Source organism: Bos indicus, chromosome 24 (genome assembly GCF_029378745.1).
Source record: "Bos indicus isolate NIAB-ARS_2022 breed Sahiwal x Tharparkar chromosome 24, NIAB-ARS_B.indTharparkar_mat_pri_1.0, whole genome shotgun sequence".
In the NCBI taxonomy this organism is placed as follows: Eukaryota; Metazoa; Chordata; class Mammalia; order Artiodactyla; family Bovidae; genus Bos; species Bos indicus.
In genome coordinates, this window is record NC_091783.1 from 20,171,035 (window position 1) to 20,194,871 (window position 23,837).

General features: G+C 54.0%; 1 protein-coding gene across 50 annotated transcripts in view; it reads left to right on the forward strand.

Annotated features, from left to right (window-relative positions):
* CELF4 (CUGBP Elav-like family member 4) overlaps positions 1–23,325 on the forward strand; it is a 312,630-nt gene extending 289,305 nt beyond the window's left edge. For 5 of the 50 annotated variants that reach the window (XM_070778691.1, XM_070778693.1, XM_070778698.1 and 2 more), the window contains exons 9-13: positions 931–996; positions 2,501–2,584; positions 7,548–7,691; positions 12,894–13,065; positions 21,846–23,325. In XM_070778691.1, coding sequence (XP_070634792.1) covers positions 931–996; positions 2,501–2,584; positions 7,548–7,691; positions 12,894–13,021 — 422 coding nt within the window. In that variant the 3' untranslated portion in view covers positions 13,022–13,065; positions 21,846–23,325. Of the gene's footprint in view, positions 1–930; positions 997–2,500; positions 2,585–7,547; positions 7,692–12,414; positions 12,494–12,893; positions 13,066–19,807; positions 19,895–21,845 lie in introns of those variants that run through there. The other 45 variants (XM_070778705.1, XM_070778707.1, XM_070778713.1 and 42 more) reach the window with 16 other exon arrangements.
* Positions 23,326–23,837: the final 512 nt, after the last annotated feature.

Here is a 23,837-nt window from a genome sequence, read left to right on the forward strand (position 1 = left end):
GAGGCTGGATATGTCCCCACCCACGTCCCTGGGCCCCCAAGGCCAGCCCACTCCCACTTCAGTCATCACCGACCTGCATCACCAAAGGCAAGTTCACCACCGGTCCATGCACCATCCAGCCTTTTGCCCACCACGTCTGCAGACACCACAAAGGCAACTGAAGTGAACCGAGCCTGTTCCCCGGCCCAGCTTCCCCGGGTTGCTTGCCAAAGTATCAGCCTCTGGTCCTCTGGCACTGGGTGGTGAATACCCAGTCATGAGATCAGGTGTGATAAGACCCTTGGTCTTCTGGTTCCCTGGTGTCTGTGGGCACTGTGGGGCAGATCTCATTTGTGTGGTCGGTCCTACCACGGGCGTGCCCGGGAATGGACGACCTCTGTGCCTCGTGCAAACTCCTAAAGAATTTGGGAGGAGGTCCCTCTACTTGAGCAGGCGTGGGTGGCCCAGAGAGAATGGCAGCATGAGGCCTCCATGCTCTTTCAGCTTCTGCCCCCAGTTGTGCTGGGCACTAGGAATAAGTGAGGAGGAGACCACCCTCCTGACAGCCTCTGGCCTCCTTGCCTGCTCTCAGGCAGCCCTTCTCCAGGGCCAGGTCCCTCGGGTGTCTCCCCACCCAGCCCCTCATGGTCGAGCCCTCCTCTGTTGTCTCCTCCCCACCCTCCCCAGCCTTCTGCATGAACCCCCCAAACCAGCGGCAGCTTACATCCCCCAACCAGGGGGAGCAGCCTACCACCGTCCTGAGGGCCCCAGACTGGGGAAAGGGCCCCCCTCCCAGCCATTCAGGGGGCCTGCCTCAGATGTCCTGCCCCAGGACAGGGACCGCGGTGGCTGGGAAGGCAGTGTGGCCGCAGCAGCATCTCCAGGGGCGTGGCGGGGGAGGGGCTGGTTTGGGCAAGCATTGCTGACCTCTGTCCTTTGGCTCCCCTGCAGCGCAGAGCCCCACAGCCGCGGACCCCCTGCAGCAGGCCTACGCCGGAGTGCAGCAGTATGCAGGTCGTTAGTATCCACGCGTCCCCACGGTGGTCCCCGGCTGCGTGCACCTCCCCGTGCCTGGGCATCGCCCCACCCAAGCCTGGGCTTAGCAGTGTGGGGGGTTTGGGGGAGTGGGGAGGGACCGACAGGGAGCCGTGGTCCTCCTACCAGGCTGCCTCCTTCTCTGCGGGCGTCCTTTGGTGATCAGGCAGAGCTTGCCTCACCCTAATTCATCCTGGCAGTGGTGGGGGGGCGTTCAGAACTCCATTTGAGCTGGTGAGCTGGGCTAAGCTTTAGCCGTGCTGTGAAGCGGCATCTCTGAGGCCAGATGTCCTGCCCCCATGGTGCTGCCAGGGCGGGTCTGTCCAGGGGCACCAAACCTCCCCCAGCAACACCACGTGAGACTGGAGCTGGGGGGCCACTGGCCCAGAAAGCACAGATGCCAGTTTGAAGGAGGAGAAGCAGCTTCCATTCCCCTACCCGCAGCTACACACAGGCAACAGGAGTGGGGCCCGAGCTAGGAGGTCAGGGGAGGACAGACCGCCAGAGGCAGAAAAAAGGAGAAGCGGGCAGGTGGCCTTGGGTCACTGAATGGGGAGGTGATGAGCTACTGTAGGAAGCCCAAGGCCAGCTGTCAGCCACACTTCTGTCTACCTCTGGGCTAGACAACACACACATGTGTACACACACACACACCCACAGTCATCTCTGCCAGCCAGGGTCCTGCTGTCTGGCCCCATCAGGGTCCCTCCTCATTGTGTTCAGATGAGCTGGCAGTGTCTCCCTGGAGGGTAACGGGGCTGCCTGGTACATGGGGGCCCGCATGAGCTGGCTGTCACCTAGAGTCCAGGGGAAGCTCTCTTCCTCACCTGCTGACCCCCCTGAACCCCTTTGGGAGTCAGGCCAGGCTGAGGAGGGTCTAGCCAGTCCTGTGCCTCCTCTGACCCTTTTTCCATTTGAATATAGAAAGCATCAGATTTGTTCAACTCAGTCTTCGGCCCTTGGGGAACCAGCCACTAGCAGGGTCCCAGAGGCCAAGCTCACACCTAGGGTGGCTCCCCACCTCCCCCACTGGTGCCATCTGAGCACTGGTGAGGTGGTGTGAGCCCAAGGCAGCCCGGGCTCAGAGAAGGGGAAACCTGGTGGGTGCCAGGTGGTGTGGGGCCAGCCTTTCCATTCTGATGTTTTTGGTTATCCGTTATTGTGGATTATCTGCACACATGGGTTGTCCATTGTTGCAGATTAAACCTGCCTCCCCCAGGCACACACCAGCATGCACACACACATGCACACACATGGACACACATGGGGGCCCGCGTGAACACATATGCAACTTCTAGACTTCCCTTTGCTGCTTCTCCTTCATTACTGCTAAAAACTGGCTTTACGTTAAAAATGCATTTTTTTCGCTGGTCTGCTTTGACTGCTCACCACTGAAACTTCTCTCTTTCTTCCTGCCTCTCACTCTGTCTCTCTTCGTGTTACTGTCACCGTCTCTCGCTCTTGCCTCTTCCCTTGGGTCCTCCAGCAGCCGCCTACCCTGCTGCCTATGGTCAGATAAGCCAGGCCTTTCCTCAGCCACCTCCAATGATCCCCCAGCAACAGAGAGAAGGTGAGTCTGCCAGGGGGGCTCCTATGCCCCTCCCCCTTCTCCCCCCAAAGAGGCTGCTCCCCCAGGCCTTTGGCGGTGGTGTTCTTTTGGCAAGGTGACCACATCTGCGTTGTGCCGAGGGTGAGGGGGGCTGCAGGAGTGTGAGAGGCGGCGCGGAGGTGCACGTCACAGGCAACTCTGCAAACCCCAGTGGAGGGAAGTCAGGATGGGGGAGGCCTGGACGAGGCAGGGTAAAGGAGTCGCACCTCCCACAATGGGCAGCTTTTGTCCAGCGGAGAGGAAGGGGAGACATAGGGATGCTCATGGCTGGGGTGGTAGGCAGGAGCGGGGAGACCAGTTCATCTAGGACAGAAGCTGTGCCCTCTCGGTGAGCAGGAGAGCCCACCTGGAGCTTCCAGGGCAGGATCCACGGGTGGGTGAGGGGTTGGGGTGCTCTGGTGTAGGCCTAGTAAAATAAGGGGATCCCAGAAAGCTGCCTCTGAGGCCCTGCTGTGAACAGGGAGACAAGCCAATGGGCCTTAGATGCTGGAACCTCCTAGAGACCCTCAGCGTCCTCCCATTCCAGAGTCTGGAGCCCCATGGGGACTGGATAACAAGTCCAAGCTCGGGGATGCTCACAGAGCCCCGTGTGATGGGATCTTGTCTCCCACCCTATGAAAAGGGTCACTCTGCCAGTGAGGCCACGATACCCGCCCCAGTAGCCCACATGGCCAGAAAGGACTAGTGGTTTCCAGATCGTTGGCTCGTAGTCCTTGCAGCAGACAGTCCCAGAGCTATGGGAGGTGGGCTAGTCCTGGAAAGGACCTCAGGGTCTGTTAGTCCAAAGCTCTGTGGTCCCAAACAAGCCCCAGAGCCTGGATGGCTGAGAGCCTGGTCTTTGAAGCAAATCCTTCTAGGTTTGAGTCCTAGCTTGGCCTCTCTTCTCTCAGCTTTGGCGTCCTCACCTGTAGAATGAGGACAGTGGTAATCATTCCCTAGAGGGGTGTGAGGATCACCTAGCTCAAGACTGTCTCAGTGGTAATCATTCCCTAGAGGGGTGTGAGGATCACCTAGCTCAAGACTGTCTCCAGACTCCAGCAGTCACCTGCTGATTTCTCACTGTGCATGCCGCCCTTCCCTCACCAATTGGTCACCCCCTCCAAAGTCGTATGTGAGGTGTTATCTCAGTTCATGTGCATGGGGCAGCTCCCGAGACCTGTGTCACCATCTTCCCAGGGCCCGTGAAGATGCAGGAACCTAGCGGGGTGCACAGTGAGGCCCCCTGCTCACTCCTGCAGCAACGCGCTGCTGCAGCTCCAAGTCACACCTGGGGCCGTCGGTGAAATGGGGGTGGGGGATAGGGCATCAACTTGCCTCTGCCAGCAGGTCCCCTCCCTGGGCTGTGGCCCTGGAGCCTGCCCTGCCCTCCTCCCTCCAGTCCATGCCTTCCAGCACCACATCAGTCGGGTCAGAGCCACAAGTGGTGGGGTGCAACTTTACCCATCCCAGGCCCAGAACTGTGCCCAAGGGCCCTTACTGCTTTTGTCACCACCGTGACTTCAGGCTGACCCACCCTCACCTTGTAGTCAGTACCCCGCATCGCTCTGGCCTGTGGCTCAGAGGTCTCTACACACACACACACACACACACACACACACACAGCTGCAGGTCAGTGCTGCTTGCCCCAACACACATGACAGCCCCTCCTACTGGCCTAAACCCATTCCCTTCATCTGCTCCCTGTCCTACCCGCTACCTCACACTTTGTACCAGCCCATGCATCTAGCTCCGAACTCTTCCACGTACCTTCTCTCCATCTCAGAACAGCTTCAGGCCCTCCCATCCCCATGCCCTGCTCCCCAGAGCAGACCCTGTGTGGCCAGTCCCTACTCCGGCCTCCCCTTGGGCAGGGGGGCCTCCTGTTGTTGTCCCCATCCTCCCTGACTTTGGTACCCTGGGGGAGCAGGGCAGGGGGAGGGGTGAGATGGGAACCCAGATCTTTAGAGAAGTACACTGCATACAGGGGCAAGCTCATGGTGCTGGGAGTGGGGTCTTTGGGGAATTCTTTGGGGTCCTGAAGGATGAGGTCTTCAGATTTGGGGATGGGGAGATGGGTATCCAAGGCAGGGAGAACAGCAGGAGCAAAGGCAAGGCATGGGTGTTGGCAAGTATGAGGTAAGCCTGGAAATGGAGTGGGATGGAGCCAGAACAAAGCCATGTCTGGTGTTGCACGAGCTATGAACTGGAAGGCTGTGTTCCTCCAGGCGCCAGTGGTTAGCCTCTTTCCACGTAGTCACCACCACTTGTGTCAATGCCATTGAAATACCAGGACACGCTGGCTGCTGGGCAGGAACCACCTCCCAGCTCCCTTGTCTTTGATTTGACCCTGAAAACAGATGCCTGAAGCCCCTGAGGCTGTCTGCCCACAGACCACCTGGGTTGTTGTGCAAAGGGATGTAGTGTGTTCCAGGGCCATCACTTTCTGTCTCTGGAGCTCCATTTCTCTTTTCTCCAAAGGCTAGGTTGGACCAGATTGATATCCAAAGCCCTACCGTTGTGCTATCTGGATGCTCGATAATCTGGGAATTAGGGAATGCACTGAGGGCTCCAGGGTAGCCCGAGAATGACAATGTGTAGGCCCACTGTTGGGGATGAGGGGGCAGGGGGCTAGCCTGGGACTGGGAGAGCCGGTCCTGTGGGGCTCAGCCACACACCATGCTGAGGGGACTGAGTGCAGAGGCTCTGCCCTCGAGGCTCCTCGACTCTTTTAAGGAGAACAGAAATAACATCCATACCAAGCAGCTTGCAGGACTTGAGCTTGTAGGGAGGCCCCCAAGTTCAAGGTGGGTGTCAGCATGCAGGGAGAGCAGAGTAGGAGTACAGGGAAAGCACATGCTCCTGCCCCCTAGAAAGTGCCCCCTTCTGGCTGGAGAGAAATCTTCCCAGACCTACTGGAGAAAGAGCCTCAGTATTGCCCAGAATATGGGCTGTGGGAGCCCCAGGCCTGTGGGGACTCAGGTCTAGCTGGGGACCATCAAGGGACACATCCATAGGGTATGAACCAATGAAAACATGCCATGGTTGGAGGGGACGGGAGGTGGGTGTGGAGGGGAGGAAGAGCCACCAGGGCTTGGGGAATTCTGCACCGGGACCCCTGGCAGTGTGTGAGGGAGCTCGCTTGCGCCTGTTCTGAAAGCGCCGTTCAGGGAGGGAAGCCAGAGAATGGGGATGGGCAGATGGTGTGGGGCAGGGACCAGGGCCGAGGAGGTCATTGGTTCAGAGGGAGGCTTTGGTGGTCAGAGGACTCTTAGCTATCAGCTGTGACCCTCAAGGGCACAGAAATAGAGGGAAGATGTAAAAATAGAAGTCAGAAGTATGTCAGAAGTAGTTAGGCTTCCCAGGTGGCTCAGTGGTAAAGAATCAGCCTTCAATGCAGCAGACATGGGTTCCATCCCTGGGTCAGGAAGATACCCTTGAGTAAGAAATGCCAACCCACTCCAGTATTCTTGCCTGGAGAATCCCATGGACAGAGAAGCCTGGTGGGCTACAGTCTATGGAGTCACAGAGTCAGACACGACTTAGCAACTGAGCACACACACACAGTTTAAAAGGTCAAGTTTTATGTGGCACACTCTATTTTAGATGCAAGAAAAAGAGGAAGCAGCTTGGAGAGATTTCTCATTCAAAGAGCTAAAACTCAGCGTTTTGGTCATTTAAAAAGAAACATGTAAACTGAGCTGTAACCGAGCTGTAATACAGGTCTGGCGTTTAAACTGAGCTGTAATGGAGCTGAAACACTCCTCCATCTGTCGCTTCAAATTTTTGCTGTGGTGAGACAGAAACGAGGAAATTACATACTCCCCTGTCAAATTCATATTTAATTTTGAAAGAAACTGCCAATATGTTTTAATTTTTATAAAAAATAAATTTATTTTAAAAGAAACATGTAAATCTTTAGCTATCTGGAAATTTCTGGGGCACTGAGATTTATGATAAGGAAGTAGAGAGAGAGGAGGACATAGCCCATGGAGACAGACAGCCTGGGTCTGGGTTCATATCCTGGCTCCATCACCTACTAGCTATGCAACTTGGCAGGAGACTTAACCTCTCTGGCCTCAGCTTTCTTATCTGTAAAGTGGGGATGACAGTAGCCTCAAGGCAGCTGTAAGGATTAAGTGAATTAACATATACATAAAGTGTGCAGAGCACCCTGGCATGCAGTTAGCACTACAGAAGTGGCAGGGCTCTTATTGTTGAAATGGGGAGTCTTTTAATATGATGAAGCTGGCGGTACCCTGGCTTATGGGAATCCCATCATGAAGCCTTTGTATGAAGCCCTTTCTGCTCACCTGGCTTGCTGGAGCAGGTGGGATAAATCTTGGTTTCCACCTTCAAGATTAGGGCTGACATTAAGGTTCAGGGCAGAGGAGGGTAAGGCCTTTGGGGATCAAGTGGGAAAGAGTAGCTGCAGGCCAGGACAGAGGATGGGGATTCCAGGCCCCAGAGTCCTGCCTTTGGCCGGGGGAAAATGGGGAGTGAGGCTTGCAGAGACAGGGCTGCCCCAGCACTTCCCTCCATCCTCCCCTGGTGGGGGGGTGGGGGTGGGGCTGGGCAGGCCTCCCTACCCACTGCCTCTCCTCAGTATTTCTCCTCCAAGACTAATCAGGCATGTTCACCCCATTCACTGGGTGCCTCCACCCCTGGAACCCTAGAGTTGCCAGGCACCCTGTGATGCAGAAAAGACCATTGAGGCACAGAGAGGTTCAGAGACTTGCTCGAGGGCAGAGTGGAGACCAGAGCTCAGACCCGGGGCTCAGCAGCTCCCCACTTTTTCGTGGCCGCTTTTGGACCTCGGATGAGACCCCCCTCCTAACCTCGCCCCTACCCCTCCCTGCTGCCGCTGCCTAACTCGCTCACCTCTCCTCTGTCTCTCTCTTCCCCCACCCCGCCATCCCTCCTCCCCTGACCCCCCCCTCCACCGCAGGGCCCGAGGGCTGTAACCTGTTCATCTACCATCTGCCCCAGGAGTTTGGGGACGCTGAGCTGATGCAGATGTTCCTCCCTTTCGGTAATGTCATCTCCTCGAAAGTGTTTGTGGATCGGGCGACTAACCAAAGTAAATGCTTTGGTGGGTAAAGATAACAAACCAACTTCACCTAGGACAGGGTGGTGCTCGCACCAATTTACCGGTGTCCAACTGCTTTTAACCTGCTCCTTCACATCGCCGCCCCCCGCCCCCACTCCCAAGTGCTCCTGTGCCCAGCCTCCAGCCTCCATCTCTCACCCTCTTCTCTCTTCCGTTCTTTGGTTTCTTGGCTTTCCCTGCCCACTCCCATCCAGTCTCCTACCCACCACCCCTAGTCCAAGAGAGAGCCTCCCCTCCCAGCCCCAAAGCTCAATTCCCACCAACTGAGAAGGGAAGGGACCCGTCTTGGGCAGGAGGAGGAGGGGCAGGGAGCAGAGCCTCACAACAGCCATTCTCCTAGCATCCCTCTCCTCTCAAGGCTACAGTGGCCCTGGGGGTCAAAGCTGAGCATGATCCTTGGGGTGGGGGGTTCACCCAACCAACTGGGGTAGGCCAGTCACTACCCCGCTGGCCCCTTGGCCTCCTCTGTCCATCTTTCTGTCCTGTGCCTGCCCCCTTCTCTGTCTACCCTGCTCTTTGCTCCCCTCTTGCCATCCAATGCACCCTCCTCCCCGAACCCCCACCCCTCAGGCCACCAGAGCGAAACTGTCAAGGAATCAGGAAGAGGAAACTGGTCCCTGCCCTCAGGAAGCCTCAGGTCTGAGCTTAGATGAAAATCATATCTATTCAACGGCAGTGAGATCTGCCAGGCACCAACTAATGAGGAATGAGAAAGGCAGGTGGATGCAAGCAGACAGAAGGGGAGGGAATTCCAAGCAGGAGGAAATAGAATGGATGAGCATATGGGGGCTGGGACGAGGAGAGTCAAAGGCTAGTGAATGAGGAAGCTGGAGGCTTTGGGGAGAAAGGAAGGTTCAGGGGAGACCAGCTGTGAGGGCAAGTCTGCGCTGGGGAGGGTTTCAATCATTCAGGTGAAGATGCTTCATATGGTGCTGTAGGCAGTGGAAGATGGGGGAGTAATGGGATGAAGATACCTTTGGGAAATTCTCCTGGACAGAGTGTTAGATGGGAGATGAAGGACCTGGGAGGATCTAGGAGTATGGTTGTCAGATAAAACACAAGATACCCAGTTAAATTGGCATTTCCGATAAATAACATTTTTAGTATACATATGTCCCAAATGGGTCTTCCCTGGTGGCTCAGAAGGTGAAGAATCTGCCTGCAAGGTGGCAGACCCAGGTTCAATCCCTAGGTTGGGAAGAGCCTCTGGAGAGGGGAATGGTAACCCACTCTAATATTCTTGCCTGGAGAATTCCATGGACAGAGGAACCTGGTGGACTACCATCCATGGGGTCGCAGTGTCGGACACGACTGAGTGACTAACACACACACATGTCCCAAATATTATGTGCAATGTGTCCCATGCAATATTGGAGACATACTAAAATAGTATTTATTGCTTATCTGAAATTCCAGTTCAGCTGGGCTTCCTGAGTTTCAGTTTGCTTCTTCAGACCTCCTGGAAACCCATGTCATCCCCATACATCTCTTCTCCACTCCTCCTTGGTCCCTCTCCCACCTCTTCTGCCTCCATGAAAGCTGCTTTCTCAGGTCTGATCTACTCCTGAGTCCCCCAGAATTGAGGAGTCTGGTCCCCAGACAGCCACACATGGAACCAGAGCTGAGTCAGCCCAGTACCTCCAGGTTGACCCCCAGATTCAGGGGCTGTGAGGACAGAATAGGATCCTTCTTTGACCACGGAACCTGGGTCCCCTCTTGGGGATGGGGGAGGGGAAAAGGTACAAAAGTGCAGAAGTGCAGGAAAGCACGCATGTGTTAAGGAGATTTCAGTTTGGAGACCAGCTCTCCAGGTCCATGAAGGGCTTCAGGGTGGAAATGATGTTCCCCAAGGCAGTCAAGATCTTTGCAGTGTTCCTTCCCCTCTGGCAGCTGCCACTAAAAATCTGTGTTACTTCAGAGGCATTGAGTTGCCCAGCAGCTCATTTCTCTGGGGGCTGGGAGAACAAGGCCAAAGGAAAAGACCGGGGTGCACCCCTCCACTGTTTGGTGTTTCTTCTAATGAATTACAATTATGTATGTAAAAACAGCAGACTGGAGATCAGCTGCATTTGGTCTCTAAGTAAGCCTCAGATGTCTCATAAGTCAGAAGAAAACTGCAAAGAGCCCAGACTATGCTGGGTACCCAGGCTGGAGCAGGCTCAGTCTGCAGCCTTTTCCTCTGGCATCTATGCTGTGCTGCTCCCTCCAGTCAACCCCAGATTATCCTTGCCATTAGCTCATTCAAGTTCTCCAGCAAAGACTTTTGCCCTACTTTTTCTGGAAGTCCTCCCCCGTATACCTCTGCTCTGGTTCTTTCTCTCTTCCTGAACAAATATCTAGCACTGAACACCCACCAGCCTTGAGAAAGGCCAGGATCCCGCCCAGCTGGCTGGCCCAGTGGCTCCTCCTTCACTCTCTTGGGTTCCCTCCCTTGCTTTGGCAGCCCAACCTGTGCATCTCCCCAGCACGCACTCATGGGCAAGCTTACTCTCTGGATCTCAGTGTCTGCATTTGTGGAATGGGGATTTCGGCGGTCAGTTCTCAGTGATGCTGTGAAGGTTACACAAGACATTCCATGTGAGGGACCTAGTCAGAGTGGACCTTCAGGAGGTGCTAGGACCCCTTTTATTCCCCCCAAAAGGGCTATGTTGCTCTACACATGGTCCTCTGTGAAAGTGAACTCCTCAGAGTCTTCCCTTGGTCTTTATAACCACAAACAATCTTTTGGAGGCCTTCGTGAGCAGCACAAATGGTTTTTGTGTTGGAGGAGGGGCTGGAGGGCTGCCAGGAGGGGATCCTGCCTGCACAGCCTTCACGGTCTGGGAGGCAGGCACCTTCTCAGGGGCGGGAGGAATGGGGCAGGGGGCTCTGAGAAAAGGGACACAGCCCTGGAAACCAGGTACATGGGAGATGGTGCCCAGAGCCTTGCTAAGGGGGCCAGTGGGGAGATGCTCCCTGCCCTGACTGCTAGCCAGTTAAGAAAGTTCAGGAAGAAAAGTTCCTTGAGCCTGGAACCCTTCCCAACCCCCAGGCTTCCAGTATTCAGCCTGAGGCTGGGCTTCTTGCCTCCTCCTGGAACTTCTCTCACTCCTTTTACACCTTTGCCCTACACAGCATCTCCAGCCCTTTTTATCTTTGTCCTGTCTCTTTCCCACTTTGTTCATATTTGTTTTTTTTTTTTTTTTTTGTGGGGGGTAGCTGTCACCAACAGTTAAGCTATCTTATCCTGGTAGGAAGGGAGGCTTTTAGCTTGCCTAAAAAGAGAGCAATGTAACAGATGCACCATTCACACATTTGAAAACTGCTCTGCTGACAGCTTGACTGTAGTTTTATGGGGAAGGGATGGGCCAGGAGGGCATGAGAGGGGGAGGTGGAAAAATGACTCACATTGATTTCCAACTATGGATAATCCAAAATCCTTCCTGTGTATTTTGGTGTATAGATGAATACAGATGTTGGATATGTTGCCCTGGGCCCAGCTGTGTCCAGTCTCATCTGAGCTCACATGCTAGCCCTCCTTGAGTACACTCACATGTACCTGCACACATCCCTCCCCCGTCTTTGATGATGCATGGTTGCAAGAGAAAATGTGCAGAAATGCAGGAGGGAGAAAGAGAAAAGAGGCCAGAAGAGGTAGTGTCCGGGTGGAGGTAAAGGGGAGAAAGGGTCACCACATGGGGAGAGTGAGGGAGGGGTCTCAGGCAGGACCATGGGACCACAGATAGTTAACCAAGAAACAGCTTTCTACCTCGGCGGGGTCTGTACATTTATCCCTTATATATCTAATGGCCATTTGGGGATAAACGCCCCAAATAAGGCACATTTGCAGGATGGCCAGGAAACTTTGCCAAGCGTAGTTTCATATTTGCAGGATCTAAGTCCATTTTACCAGAGAAATGGCCTCCAAAGTCAAACAAATTCCAGGAAATACGAGGTTTAAAAAAAGCCATAAAGAAGAGAGAAGCTGGGTGGGAGGGGGATGTTTTTGTTTGTTAACGTGCCAGAAACTGTTCCAGAGTGACCTGGCTACAAACCCACCTGACCACAGAAGGTCCTTTCTCAAGGAGCACCGTTTGAGCCGTTTTGGGAAATGCTGATGTAGTGTAGTCTATAAATAGGAGATGCATTTTAAGTTCCAAAAGGTGTCAACTTTGGGAACCTAATCCAGTCCCACCTGGGAACTGCTTGCTTCAGGGCACTGGGAGCCATGGATGGTTCTATGTTGTCCTGGGATGTTTGGAGGAGTGAACGTGTGACAAGCACTTCTGCAGCCTGTAGTACACGGAGAAAGCTCTCAGCGAACTTTCGCTAATAGTGTCAATTTGTACTATTACTGTCACACCCTTATCAGTGCTATGAGAGGTTCACAGGGGACGCGTCAGCGGGCGCGTGCTTAATCCAGGGCAAGAGCCGCTGCTCCAGGATGGAGTTGTACTAAACATGAAAGGGTGGTGCGGACGGCCTCTGGGACCGAGGTGGCGTTTCACGCGAGCCAGTGTGGACTAACCCGGGTGGCCACCCGGAGCCTGGCTGTGGGGCGGGGGGGCTCGGCCTGGACGGAGCGGGCGGAGGGACGGCGGGGACCCCGCCTCGGCCCCGGCCCGTGGCCGGCGGCGCTCGCCAGGGGGGCGGCCGGGATCGGCGGCGGCGACGTTCGCTCCGGGGCGCCTCCCCTCCCTCCCCTCGCACTCCTCTCTCTCCCCAGGCCGGCCCCCCGTGCCCTCCCGCTGCCAGGCCCCCTCCTGTCAGGGAGGACAGTGTCCAATAAACTCCTCCGCCCGCAGGTGTGTCCGCCCTCTCCCACCGCAGGCGGGGGCTGAGGTGCCGGGGCCGGCCGGGGTGGGGGAGAGGGCGCCCGGGACAGCGGCGCCGCCGAGAGCCGAGGCGGAGCGGGGGCGGCCCGCCCGGGGCCGCGCGGGTCGGTAGCCTGGAGCCTCCTCAGCGCGGCCCCGGAGGAGGCCGCGCGCACGAGGGCTGTGGGGGAGGGGTGCGAGACCGAATAGGGGGCGGGGCCACGAGGGGCGGAGCCTCGATCCCCGCCCCGCCCGGAGGTTCGGCGGGGGTGGGCGGGGCCTCCGCCCGCCCCGCCCCCCGGCGCCCGCCTTCTCCCCTTCCCCTCCTCGCCCCCTCCCGGCCGGGGCGGCCCCGTGGAAACCCAGGCCCTCGTCCCTCGTGTCTCGCTAGGCTTCGTGAGCTTCGACAACCCGGCCAGCGCGCAGACCGCCATCCAGGCCATGAACGGCTTCCAGATCGGCATGAAGAGGCTCAAGGTGCAGCTGAAGCGGCCCAAAGACGCCAATCGCCCGTACTGAGCGCCGGCGGGAGCGTCCCCCGGGGGAGACCAGGACTCGCACAGGTAACCGGGATCGGCCGGGGCGCGGGGACGGGGAGGTTGGGGAGGTTGATACCGGATGGACCCGCCGCCTCCTCTGGCCTCTGTTGCCTGGACCCTCGTTGTGCCTTGGACCCGCTGCGCCCGGCTCGACCTGCTCTCAGGGGGCAGGCGCAGAGCTGTGGTCATCCCCGGCAGAAATGGGTATGGCCATCCCCCTGCCGCAGAGCCAAGAGGGGACAGGAGGGAGGGAACTGCTTTGAGAAGGTCTACACTGGCAATCTTGTTTGCCAGAAGTCCTGGGGTGAGCCAATGGCAAGCTCAGGGCTAGGAGAGTTTGGGTGGCATAGGCTCTGTGGTGGGGAGCTATAGACATGTGCTGGGGCCTTCTGTCAGACTCCCTGGCTCTCCACTCTCCAGCTCTGGGGGCCTGTCAACACTTGACGGTCTCACTCCTCCAGTTCCCCACAGCTCAGTCTGGAGAGGCGGGAACAGGACTTTTCAAAGAGAACTTTACCAAAAAAACAAGAGGGGACAGAGGCTGAGGAGGGTGACTGTATGTACGGGGCTGGGGCCACTTACCCTGCCCACTTCCCAGAGCCCGTGATGAGTGGACAGGTGTCACTTTTCCCAGCTCTCTGAGTCCTGCCTTAAAGCTGGAGGCACCATCGGGCCACTCCTCCTCCAGGCCACATACTCCCCTGGATGAAGCAGCTTCCTGGGGCGGAGTTGGGGGGAGGGAGGTGGGAGATGTGCCTGGTCATCAAGAGTTCACCCCCAGCCTGGCTTCCCCCACTGCGGTGACCTCCTGCCATCCCAGCTTGTTCCCTGGCCAGGGCCAGGCTGCCAGCCCTCTGCCGCCTCCACAGTTCTGTGGGTCAACTACTGTTAGGAGCTCAGCATGAGTGATACTGATCAAAATCCTTGTCCTTAGCAAGGCAGACAGACATCAAACAAGGACATACGATCAAAGAGTAAATTGTATAGGGTGTTGAAATTGTTGGTTACAGTTAAATCAGGTAGTCAGGGTAGGCCTTGCTGAGAAAGTGACACTTGAGCAGAGATCTGAAGAAGGGAAGACAGGGAGCCATGCCAGGGTCCAGAGGAGTATGGTGTACAGGCTCCAAGGTGAGAGCCAAGGCAGTGTGTGCACGGACCAGCATTAGGCCAAGATGATGGAGAGCTATGGCAGGCTGGGGGGCGGGGGAGTAGAAAAAGAGATCCCAGAGGTGAGGAGGGCCACCTCGTGAAGGAACCCAGTCCGCTGTGTGGACTTCGGCCTCTCCGCTGAAATGGAGGGCTAAGGGAGCCACTGGAGAGCTCTGCGGGGCACAGGGCTGTGGGTGACTTGCATTTCAGTAGGATCGCTGGCTGCTGTATTGATAGACTGTGGGGCCACAAGCAGAGGTCTAGTGCCTGGACTGCTCAGTCCCGGGGGATAGCAGTCACTCGAGGTGCTGTGAAGGAGCTGGTGCTGTTTGGAAGGAATTCAAGGGGGTGTGAGAGAAAGAGGGTTAGGATGGCACTTGGATTTCTGGCCGGAGTGACTGCCAAGAGCAGAGTAGTTGTGACCTGAGATGGAGAGGGCTCGCGAGAAAGGTGAGCCACGTGACAGTTACACCTTCCAGTGAAGGGTCAGAGTCTGGAGTCTGGGAGGGAGGGCTCCAGTTTCCCAGTCTCCTCCCAGATCCCCGCACTGCCGGTAGGACCCCTTTTGTCCACTTGGGAGCAGCCATACTCACCTTCTCTCCAAGAGGTTTTTTTGAGCCTCTATTCACAGCAAGGCTGGAAGAGCGAAGTCTGCCTCCCTTGCTTCCTGACTTCCAGCTCCTGCCCATCTCTGGTCTGTATGAAATGCGCATGAGCACGCGTGCACATGTACGCGCGAACACACACACACACACATACACACGCGCGCGCGCGCATCCATTCAGAGTGTGGGCAGTTTTTGTGCTTAGTTCCGGGATACAGAGATGCATGGTCACCATCCTGCCCGCGTGGAGCTTCTGGCTCTGTGGCAGCCAGCAGATGGTGCAGAGGGCACGTTTCCAGAGGACGGAGGGACAGTGCAGTGGAAGAGCCCTTTCGTGACATGGAGCACTTTTTCTTCAATAGGTTAACTCTGCCGTCAGGGCATGACCTGGGGCAAGGTGCTTCCCCTCTTGGGCTTGCATTTCTCCAGTGATGAAACCCAGGTGCTGGAGCCACCACAGGAGTTTCCAGGTGGTATGCTGGGGACTCATGCCCTGGGATTCTGTGGCTCCCTTGACAGTAGCCTGTCTTAGCCTTGTTGACCTCGACGCAAGTAAGCCCCAAGAAAGGAGAGGACATCTAGGTCAGAGGAAGGGGCGAGAGAGGCGGATTTGTTGTTTGGGACAGAAGGTAAGAAGTGGCCCCCAGGGTAGAACCAGTTAGCAGTCGTAATTGTGGAGTGGACTTAAGAGAAATAGTTTAAAAAGCAGAGTGGTTCTTCTACCAGGGAATACAAAAGCCAGAAAAGATGAGAACCACAGGTTTTCACACTGTGCTTACCATGCACGAGGCATTGTTCTTGTAGCTGACAACTCTGGAGACATAACTGTATACTTGACGCTGCCTATAAGGTAGGCAGTGTTGTTATTCCCATTTTACAGTTGGAGCACACACAGATTAAGTCACTTGCCAATCAGCTACTGAGTGGTTGAGTCATGATTTGGGGGGCTGCTTAACCCCTTCAAGTAAGGAGAATGATAAACACCCTTGTATTCTCGCCCCACCCTCTCCTACCCCAGACATCCCCCTTCTCTGGGGTCAGCCATCTGACTACCCCTTCACTAGGCAGTCTCCTACAAACACTGTGATGTCACATAATCCTTATGCTTCCCTGGTGGCTCAGTGGTAAAGAATCTGCCTGCGAATGCAGGAGACGTGGGTTCGATCCCTGAGTCAGGAAGATCCCCTGGAGGAGGATATGGCAACCCTCTCCATAATTCTTGCTCGGGAAATCCCATGGACAGAGGAGCCCTGGCGGACTATAGTCCATGGGTCACGAAAGGGTGGACGCAACTTAGTGACCAAACAACAACACATAACTCCTACATTCAAGTTGACCTTTTGGCTACAATCACAGGATTTTAACAAATGGTGCATTCAGGCTTTCCCAGCCCAAGGCTGTTAGAGGCTGTAACAGAAGGCAGGTGCCAGCTAAGGGCCAGACTTGGGGACTGCAGTGGGAAGTGGCTGCCAGCAAGGGAGGGAGGAAACAGCTATAAAAGCAGCTTAAAGTTGCATGATTTTACAGACTGACAAGGGATGTTTACAGATGATGAGTTCCAGTTACTCAGAAGGACAGAGTTCATCTGAGCAGGGGCTCAGGGGGCATAGCTAGGTGTGAAGAGGCCCGGGGAAGGGGATCTCAGAGCCAGTGGTGAAGACAGAAGGCTTAGAGGTGGCCAAATCAGAACTAGAGTGAGGGGGGTCTGGGGAAGCAGAGGGGCCCTGGGAGGGCAGCTCTGGGAGGGAAGTGTGGTTAGGCTCTGGTTCCCCTGAAACGAGGCCTGGGTAGGATGCAGTCTGTGCCTCCTGATGGTTAGGTGGGTTCCTGGCATCCTTGCAGCCCCTGCCTCTTATCTTGTGCAAAGATGGGAGTTTCTCCAAGAAATCTTTACTGGGAAACTAAGAGGAAGGAAACAGGCAGAAGCATGAACGTGATCAGGTCCAGGCAGGCACCCAAGTCCCTTGTCCCACCTTGGAGCATGCTGGGCTTGAGCTGAGGGCAGGTGCCTGGCTGTGTAGTTCTGCAGGGGGAGAGTTGAGGGGGAGAACGTACTCAGACTCCTTGGGAGCCCCATGTCTCTGGATCCTGGGAGCCCCGTGTCTCTGGATCCTGGGAGCCCCATGTCTCTGGACCCTGGGAGCCCCATGTCTCTGGATCCTGGGAGCCCCATGTCTCTGGACCCTGGGAGCCTTGTGTCTCTGGGAGCCCCGTCTCTGGACCTTGGGAGCCCCGTGTCTCTGTCTCTGGATCCTGGGAGCCCCGTGTCTCTGGATCCTGGGAGCCCCGTGTCTCTGGACCCTGGGCTTGGATCTGAGTGTGCTTTTGCACAGCGTCTGCTCCGAGCTTTGCAGGCACAGGTGCTTCGGGTCAGACCTGCCTGGTGCTGGGCTGTGGTTTGGGCCTGAGCCTTCTCTGGCTGGAGGCCAGCTGTGTTTAGAACCTGGCATCTAAATTGGCTCAACTTGACCATAACTTGCTCAGGCCTGATTTCAAGTTCCCCATGCTGGTCAGTGACCCTGCTGCCACATCTAGGGCTGGGCCTGAAGAGGCTTTTCCAGAGGGCAGCCAGGCAGGGGTCACAGCAGGCAGAGGGGTCAGTGTTCTCACGTGAAGGGAGTGGCCAGCCGGCAGAACCCGGGGGAGCCTCTTTAGGCTAAGTATGAGAGTGTGTTTGCGTGCTGGGGCCAAGTGTGTGAGAGAGTTCCCTCAATGGAGCTTTGGGGAGGGGCTGTGTGGAATCCCCAGCGTCCGCCAGAGCCAGGCCCTGAAGGGAGGCTGGAAGAAAGCTGGCAGCCAGCCAAGGAGCCCAGCGGGTGGGGAGGAGCGGGCGTCCCAGGACTGGGTGGGAGAGTCCCTGGGAGTCCTTTAGGTACACTTGCATGGCTGACACCTAGTGCCCTCTGTGCCGCGTGGCTTGTGGGATCTTAGTTCCCCCGCCAGGGATTGAACCTGGGCCCTGGGCAGTGAAAGCGCAGAGTCCAAACCACTGGACAACTAGGGAGTCCCCGCACCCCCGGCCCTCAGTTCTGAGGCCTCTTCTCCCGCCCCACGGGCCTGCCAGTTGGCTCTCATGGGTGGTGGGTCTGCGGATTTTCCTTGTGGAGGGGCTGGGGCTGCAGGCGGGCCTTGGTGGGCCCTGGTCTCAGGGAGGGAATCTGCTGCAGGAACAGCCGGACGGCAGGCAGGGCCGGGCTCTGTGCAGGTAGAGAGGCCCAGGCTCCTCAGAGAAGGCAGAGCCGGGGGCCAGATTTAGGCTTCGAATCGTCACCTCTCAGCTATGTTGTATCTTATCTGCAGCGACACGTCACAGTCTCAGGCTTCCCTTCCACACGGCCTGAGGGAAAACCCAAAGCTGAGAGCAGGAGCCACTGTGGGTAGAACCCGGGGACATTGGAGACCAGCCTGGTGCATAGGCTTGGCACAGGCCGGGGTGCTGCAGGTGACCAGGGACTGAGGGGCAAGCTCAGGGGTAACCAGGAGGAGGGGGTGGGGCTGGGGACCCCCAGGGCCCTGGGTGGGGGCAGAGGACCCCAAATGGTGAATGAAGCATGTTCAAGACAACTCAAATTGGAATAACTGGATGGTGCTTCCGAGAGGGGGATCTCAGCCTGCACCAGTTAGGGCTCCATCAGTAAAGAAGACAGTGAGAAGGGTCAGTCTAGAAAGCTGTATGTGGGGGGATGTAGGGTGTGAAGGAGCCAAGAAGGGGGAGGCAGGGGTAGGGGAGAAGCAGAGGAGCAGGGTGACAGCCGCAGGGACCGGTAGGGAGCCAGGCCCGTAGCTGCCCCTCTCCAGTGGACTCTCCTTTTCCCTGCGACTTACCCTCCAGGGTGCCCTAGCCTCCCCCGTGACCCTTTCCTGGGTCAGAGCTTTGAAGCCTCCCAAAGGCTTCACGTGCCAGGACCCCACCTCACTTTGGGCCCCCTTGGGAGCAAAGCAGAGTGAGTAAGGCAGCCGTGAAACACGAAATCAGCTGTGCCAGGGCGTGTTTGTAGAATTCCGAGAACACTGCCGTGATGGACTCTAAATCTCACAACTGAGAGTGCTCGTTTTCTGAAGGTTCTGAGGACCGAGGGCCGAGGCCGGGTGGCAGGGGGCAGGCCCGCGGCCTCCCGCAGCCTCTCGGCGCTCTTAGCGGGGAAGCCCTTCCCTGGGGACGGTGGCCACTGCGGGCCCGGGACAGGGTGGGAGGCCGGGTTGTCGTGAGTGTGGACCGTCCCGGGCAGCTGAGTGTTTCCCAGACGGACCCCCAGACACAGCAGTCACCTTAGGCAGCCTCTGACCCACCCGGCAAATGGGAGCCAGCCGGTCAGGCTCCCCTTGCTGACCACAGGCTGCAGCCAGGAAGGCTGGGGAGGTGAGGCACGCTCAGCCCCTGGGGGAGAAAGAACCAAGGAGGGGGTCAAAGCAGAGAGCCCGTTCCCCTGACCTGCTCGCCGGCCAGGGTGGTTTGAGGGGCTGTTTTCTTTTTTTCTGGCCCCCTCGCCAAACTGCCTGCGCCCTCCCTCCTGTTACCCGGAGCGTGACGGATGCCCGTAGTGGCCCTGTGTGAGGTTCTGCTGTTGTTCACAGTGTATCACCTGTCTGCATCAACAACCGTGTGTGCGTGTGCGTGCGTGCGTGTGCGTGTGTGTGTTGATGTGCCCATGTCGTTCGTCTGCTGCTTCCTCCATCCTTTTGGGTTTTTTTCCGTTCTCTTATGATTTGACTGCTGTTCTCTCATCCGAGCTTTTAGATTGATGCTGTGGTCTGGTGCTGTATAAATATTTTTCCTTTTAATTTTGTTTTAACTTCTTCCTTGCCCGTCTTCACCCTCAACCCGACTCTCCCTGTGCCCCCCACCCCGCTCCCCACAATCCCCGACCCCTCCCACCCTTCCTCCTCCTCCCCGCCCTTACCCACGCTCTTGTCCTCTCTCTCTTTCTCTCTCTCTCTCTCTCTACATATATAAATATATATATAAATCTTTTCTTCTTTTGTCATTCAATCAAATTCCAACAACCCAACCAGGGCCAGTCAAATCCACCACAGTCTCGCGCTGAGCTAGGAATAAAGTTCACGTAATCACATGAGAGTGGAGAAAACAGTCCCCCATCCGTAAGTTCAAATCAACTCAAAGTTCACAGTGTGACATGATGGCGTCATGTAACAAGGCTAAGAATCGGTTGCATGACAATTGCCGTCAAGTTTCGTGGAGGTGCTGTGATTGGAGCGTTTTTCTTGGATGTTGTATCAGTTGATGATTGGCCAGTCATGATCACACGTGCATTTTCTTGACTTTTGTGCTGCCACAATCTTTTTTGCTGTGCTCATTTTCGTTTCGTTCTTGGTGCTTGCAGTGGTTTTACTTTCTGTTGTTTGGTTTTTCTTGTTCAGCGTTTTTTATGCTTCTCTAGATGTCACATAGAGAAAAAAAAAAGAACAAAAAAATAGTAAAAATAAAGATGAATTCCCGAATTATCGGACATGAGATCATTTAACTGTGCAAACCATTAATTTTTTTTCTTAAAAATAAGGAAAACACCTTAAAAGTATCTATGCGTGGTTGATTTACTTGCACTTGAAAATATTGTGATTTTATTTTTTTCTAGAAATTTGGGGGCCTTTTTCAATTGACACTTTCCTAGGTCTGGTCTTTTTCAAGTTAGGCTATTTTAAATCTCACTTCAAAAGGAAAAACAAAAACAAAATCTCTACAGTAACAGAATGATTAAAAAAAAAAAAAAAATTCTAAACCAAAAAACTAGAGCTCAAAGCCCGAGGCCTCTGAGAGAGAGCCCGGTCGCAATTGTAAGGTTTGTATTGTAGCTACTTCTGCTAAATTAAATGTGGGGAGGGGAGGTGGGGGACCTGGGGCTGGGGGCGGGCTTTTTGGTTGGTTTGAAAAAACAGTACTGACAAAAGCAAAATGCACTTTTTTGTTTACAACTGAAAAAGGGTCCTTGACAAGTGTTTTTTAATTTTATTATTATTTTATTTGGTGTTGTAATTGTTTAGATTGCTGTGTACGGTTTGCTGTTTGTTGAATCAACAGTGTGAAAAACCTGCCAGCATGGATTGATATACGCATGACGTTGTCCCCTCAACTGGGGGCTTTGCAGTTCTAACTCTCTTGATGTAACCAGTCACCCCCATGTATAAGTGGAAGCTGCTTGCTAGAATGGAGACGAGTCTCATTTGTTAATTCACAATGGTTAAGCATTCTCCTTCTGATTCTAGTCAGATCATGATTTTTTTTTCTTTGAAATGCAAAACAAAACACCAAAAAGCCACCATTCAAAACAAAATCGAGAACTGTCGGAGTTAATTTAACTGATGATTAAATCCGTTCTAACTTCTTGTAGGTTCTCCCATCCACTTCCTCAAAGTGCTGAATTTCCTCTAAATTCCCTGGCATGTATGAGAAAAACATTACGTGTGTCTGTGTGTGTGTGTATCTATGCATACACATACACACGTATCCATGTATATCCACATATGTGCAGGTGAATATCTTCTACACATATATCCAGATATACATATATATACATAGCCTCGCAAATAGTTACTGACCTTGGGAAAGAGGCAGTTCGCTTGGAAACTGGGCCAGGGTTCTACAAAATTCACGTCAGGGACGCGGGGAGGAGTGGGCTGGGCTGCTAGATTTCTGCCATCTTGTTTGCTAGGCTTCTGTATACATATTGTATCTGGGCTAGATCCCTCAGAGGTCAGTTTAATGATGAAGTCATACCCCACAGTCACAAATTCTTCCCTTAGATCTAGCCATCCCCCAATCCAGAACTCTAAAGGAACCCAAATCAAAAACCCTCTTCTCTGCCACAGCCATCACCTATAGCCCTCCCAGTGGTTCTTACTCTGAATACAAGAGTCAATTTCTTTTTTTACGTATCATGATCATGACTAATTCTCATACTGGTCTCTTCCCACTCTCCCGCCATCCCCCCCCAGAGCTCCCACCCTAACCCCCCGAGGCAGGTTCCTTTTGGTGTTTGGATGTATTTTGCATTTCCTCTCTTGGCTTAATCAGCCCCGATTTTCTTCATTTTAGGGCAGGATGCTGAACGGGCTACATTAAAAAACAAACCTCTCTCTATATATATTTATAAATGAGAACTGTTGGATGACACCTTTGACATATCAGCCAATATCAATCAAGCTGAAGACTCCAGACACTCTCTGTGACTGTCACATTTCTTCAAGGAAAGTATAGCGTCTATGGAGTTCAGAGGGCACGTGTTTGGGGGAAAAATATGTATATGACAAAGGGAAGAAGAAGATGAAGAAAAATGAGAAGAAAAAAAACAAAACAAGGCAACTTTCAAACAAAATAACTTGAGACAAGGTGGGGAGACTGCAGGGCTGGGAACTGGGAAGGGCCGCTGCTTCCTGATCCCGGGGCTTTTCCAGCCCGTGGGCGCCTGAGGCAGGCTGGGGCAAGCGGTGTGGCTGGCGGGGCCTGGTCCCCAGGGGGCGGCTGGGAGGTCGCCACTGAGCATCTCTATCTGTCATTCCTTTAGCTATTTAGGGACCAAAGGACCAAACTTTTTATTGCAGATGTGTAGCTCTAGGTCAAATAGAGGGGGACTGGAGGGGAACCTCCTTTCTGCCTCACGGCTGTTCTTGAAACAGCTTAGAGCGATTCTATGAAAAAAAATGTAATTAAAAAAAAAAACAAAAAAATTAAAAAAAGGAAAAATAATGCTTCAATGCTTTTAAAACAGCAAGGTAATAGTTCTTTGATACTTTGAGAGGCGCTTTGATTACCCTCATTCAAGTCTATGACACTTTCCTATGGTTTTCTGTATTATATGTCTGGATGGAGCTGTTAAGATGAACAAATCGGTGGATGTTTGGGGAAAGCAACAAAATACAAAAACTCCTTAACTGTGAAGTGTGAGAAAACGAGGGGAACAAAGGGGGCTGACAAGGCAAGATAATTGTTGTGAAAAGTCTGTAAATGCTTCTAACTTCCCCCCCCTCTTAAAATCATAATAGTTGTACAGAATTTTAAAAAGGAGAAGTTTAAAATACCTATATAATAGAAGAAAAATTAGAGGAAAGCAAAAAAGAAAAAAAAAGAAAAAAAAAAAAAAAAACCTATAGAAGTTAGCGTTATTGCTAAAATCCCAGATGTTGTAGGACTGTACTTTTGTAGAGTTTAGACTGAGCATCAATCCCTTCTCCCCGCGAGTGCTGTTGGACGCCGTTGACCCCGAGGGCCAGGCCGGACCCGCCCAGAACCGTGGGCCTCGGGCTGCCCACCGCCGGTGGAGGCCGCGCCGCTGGCAGGAAGGCCCGCCGCCGCCGCCGCCGCCCTCGCCTCGCTTCGCTCCGGGAGCTGCGCGCGCTCGCCCGCTCCGCGCAAGCCCCGGACACCTCCGCTTCACTCGCCTTCCATGCTTGCTCCAGAGACTTTCCGGGCAAGGGAGACCTGGGAACTTTCATCTTAAAACAACTAAACAACACACACACACACAAAAACCTTAACAAGAGAGAGAAAAAAAAAAAAAAAAACAATCTTTGAAGAATTTCTGAAACTGTTTACAAGGAATTTTGAAAAACAGGGATGTTTAAATGATGCCGGCTCTGTTTTTCTGTAAATAAATTTGCATATTTTGTAGGACTTTTAATTGTAATGATAGAGAAAAAAACAAGGAAAACTATTTAATGAAAGCACGATATTTATCTTTGGTAAATGACTTTAGAGCAGTTAAAAAAGACATTGCTTAAAAAAACTCAGAATCAGAAAAAAAACACTGAATTATTTAAGAACACATATATTTTAAAGTATAACATATTTATTATAATTTATTTGCACCGTTGGGAAGACTTGCTTTGACCTTCTGCCTTGACACCCTCCTCACTGACCTCTGGTTCATCTGGAGGCCTGGCGGGGAGGCCCTTGGACCTACCATGTTTTTTAATTTTTTGCTTTAGAACATCTATCTGGTTCCTCTCAGGCTTTCTGTCTTTCCTTTCTTTCTATTTTGTTGGTTAATTATCATTTTTAAAAAATTTATTTTTCTTTCTCTTGGCTCCT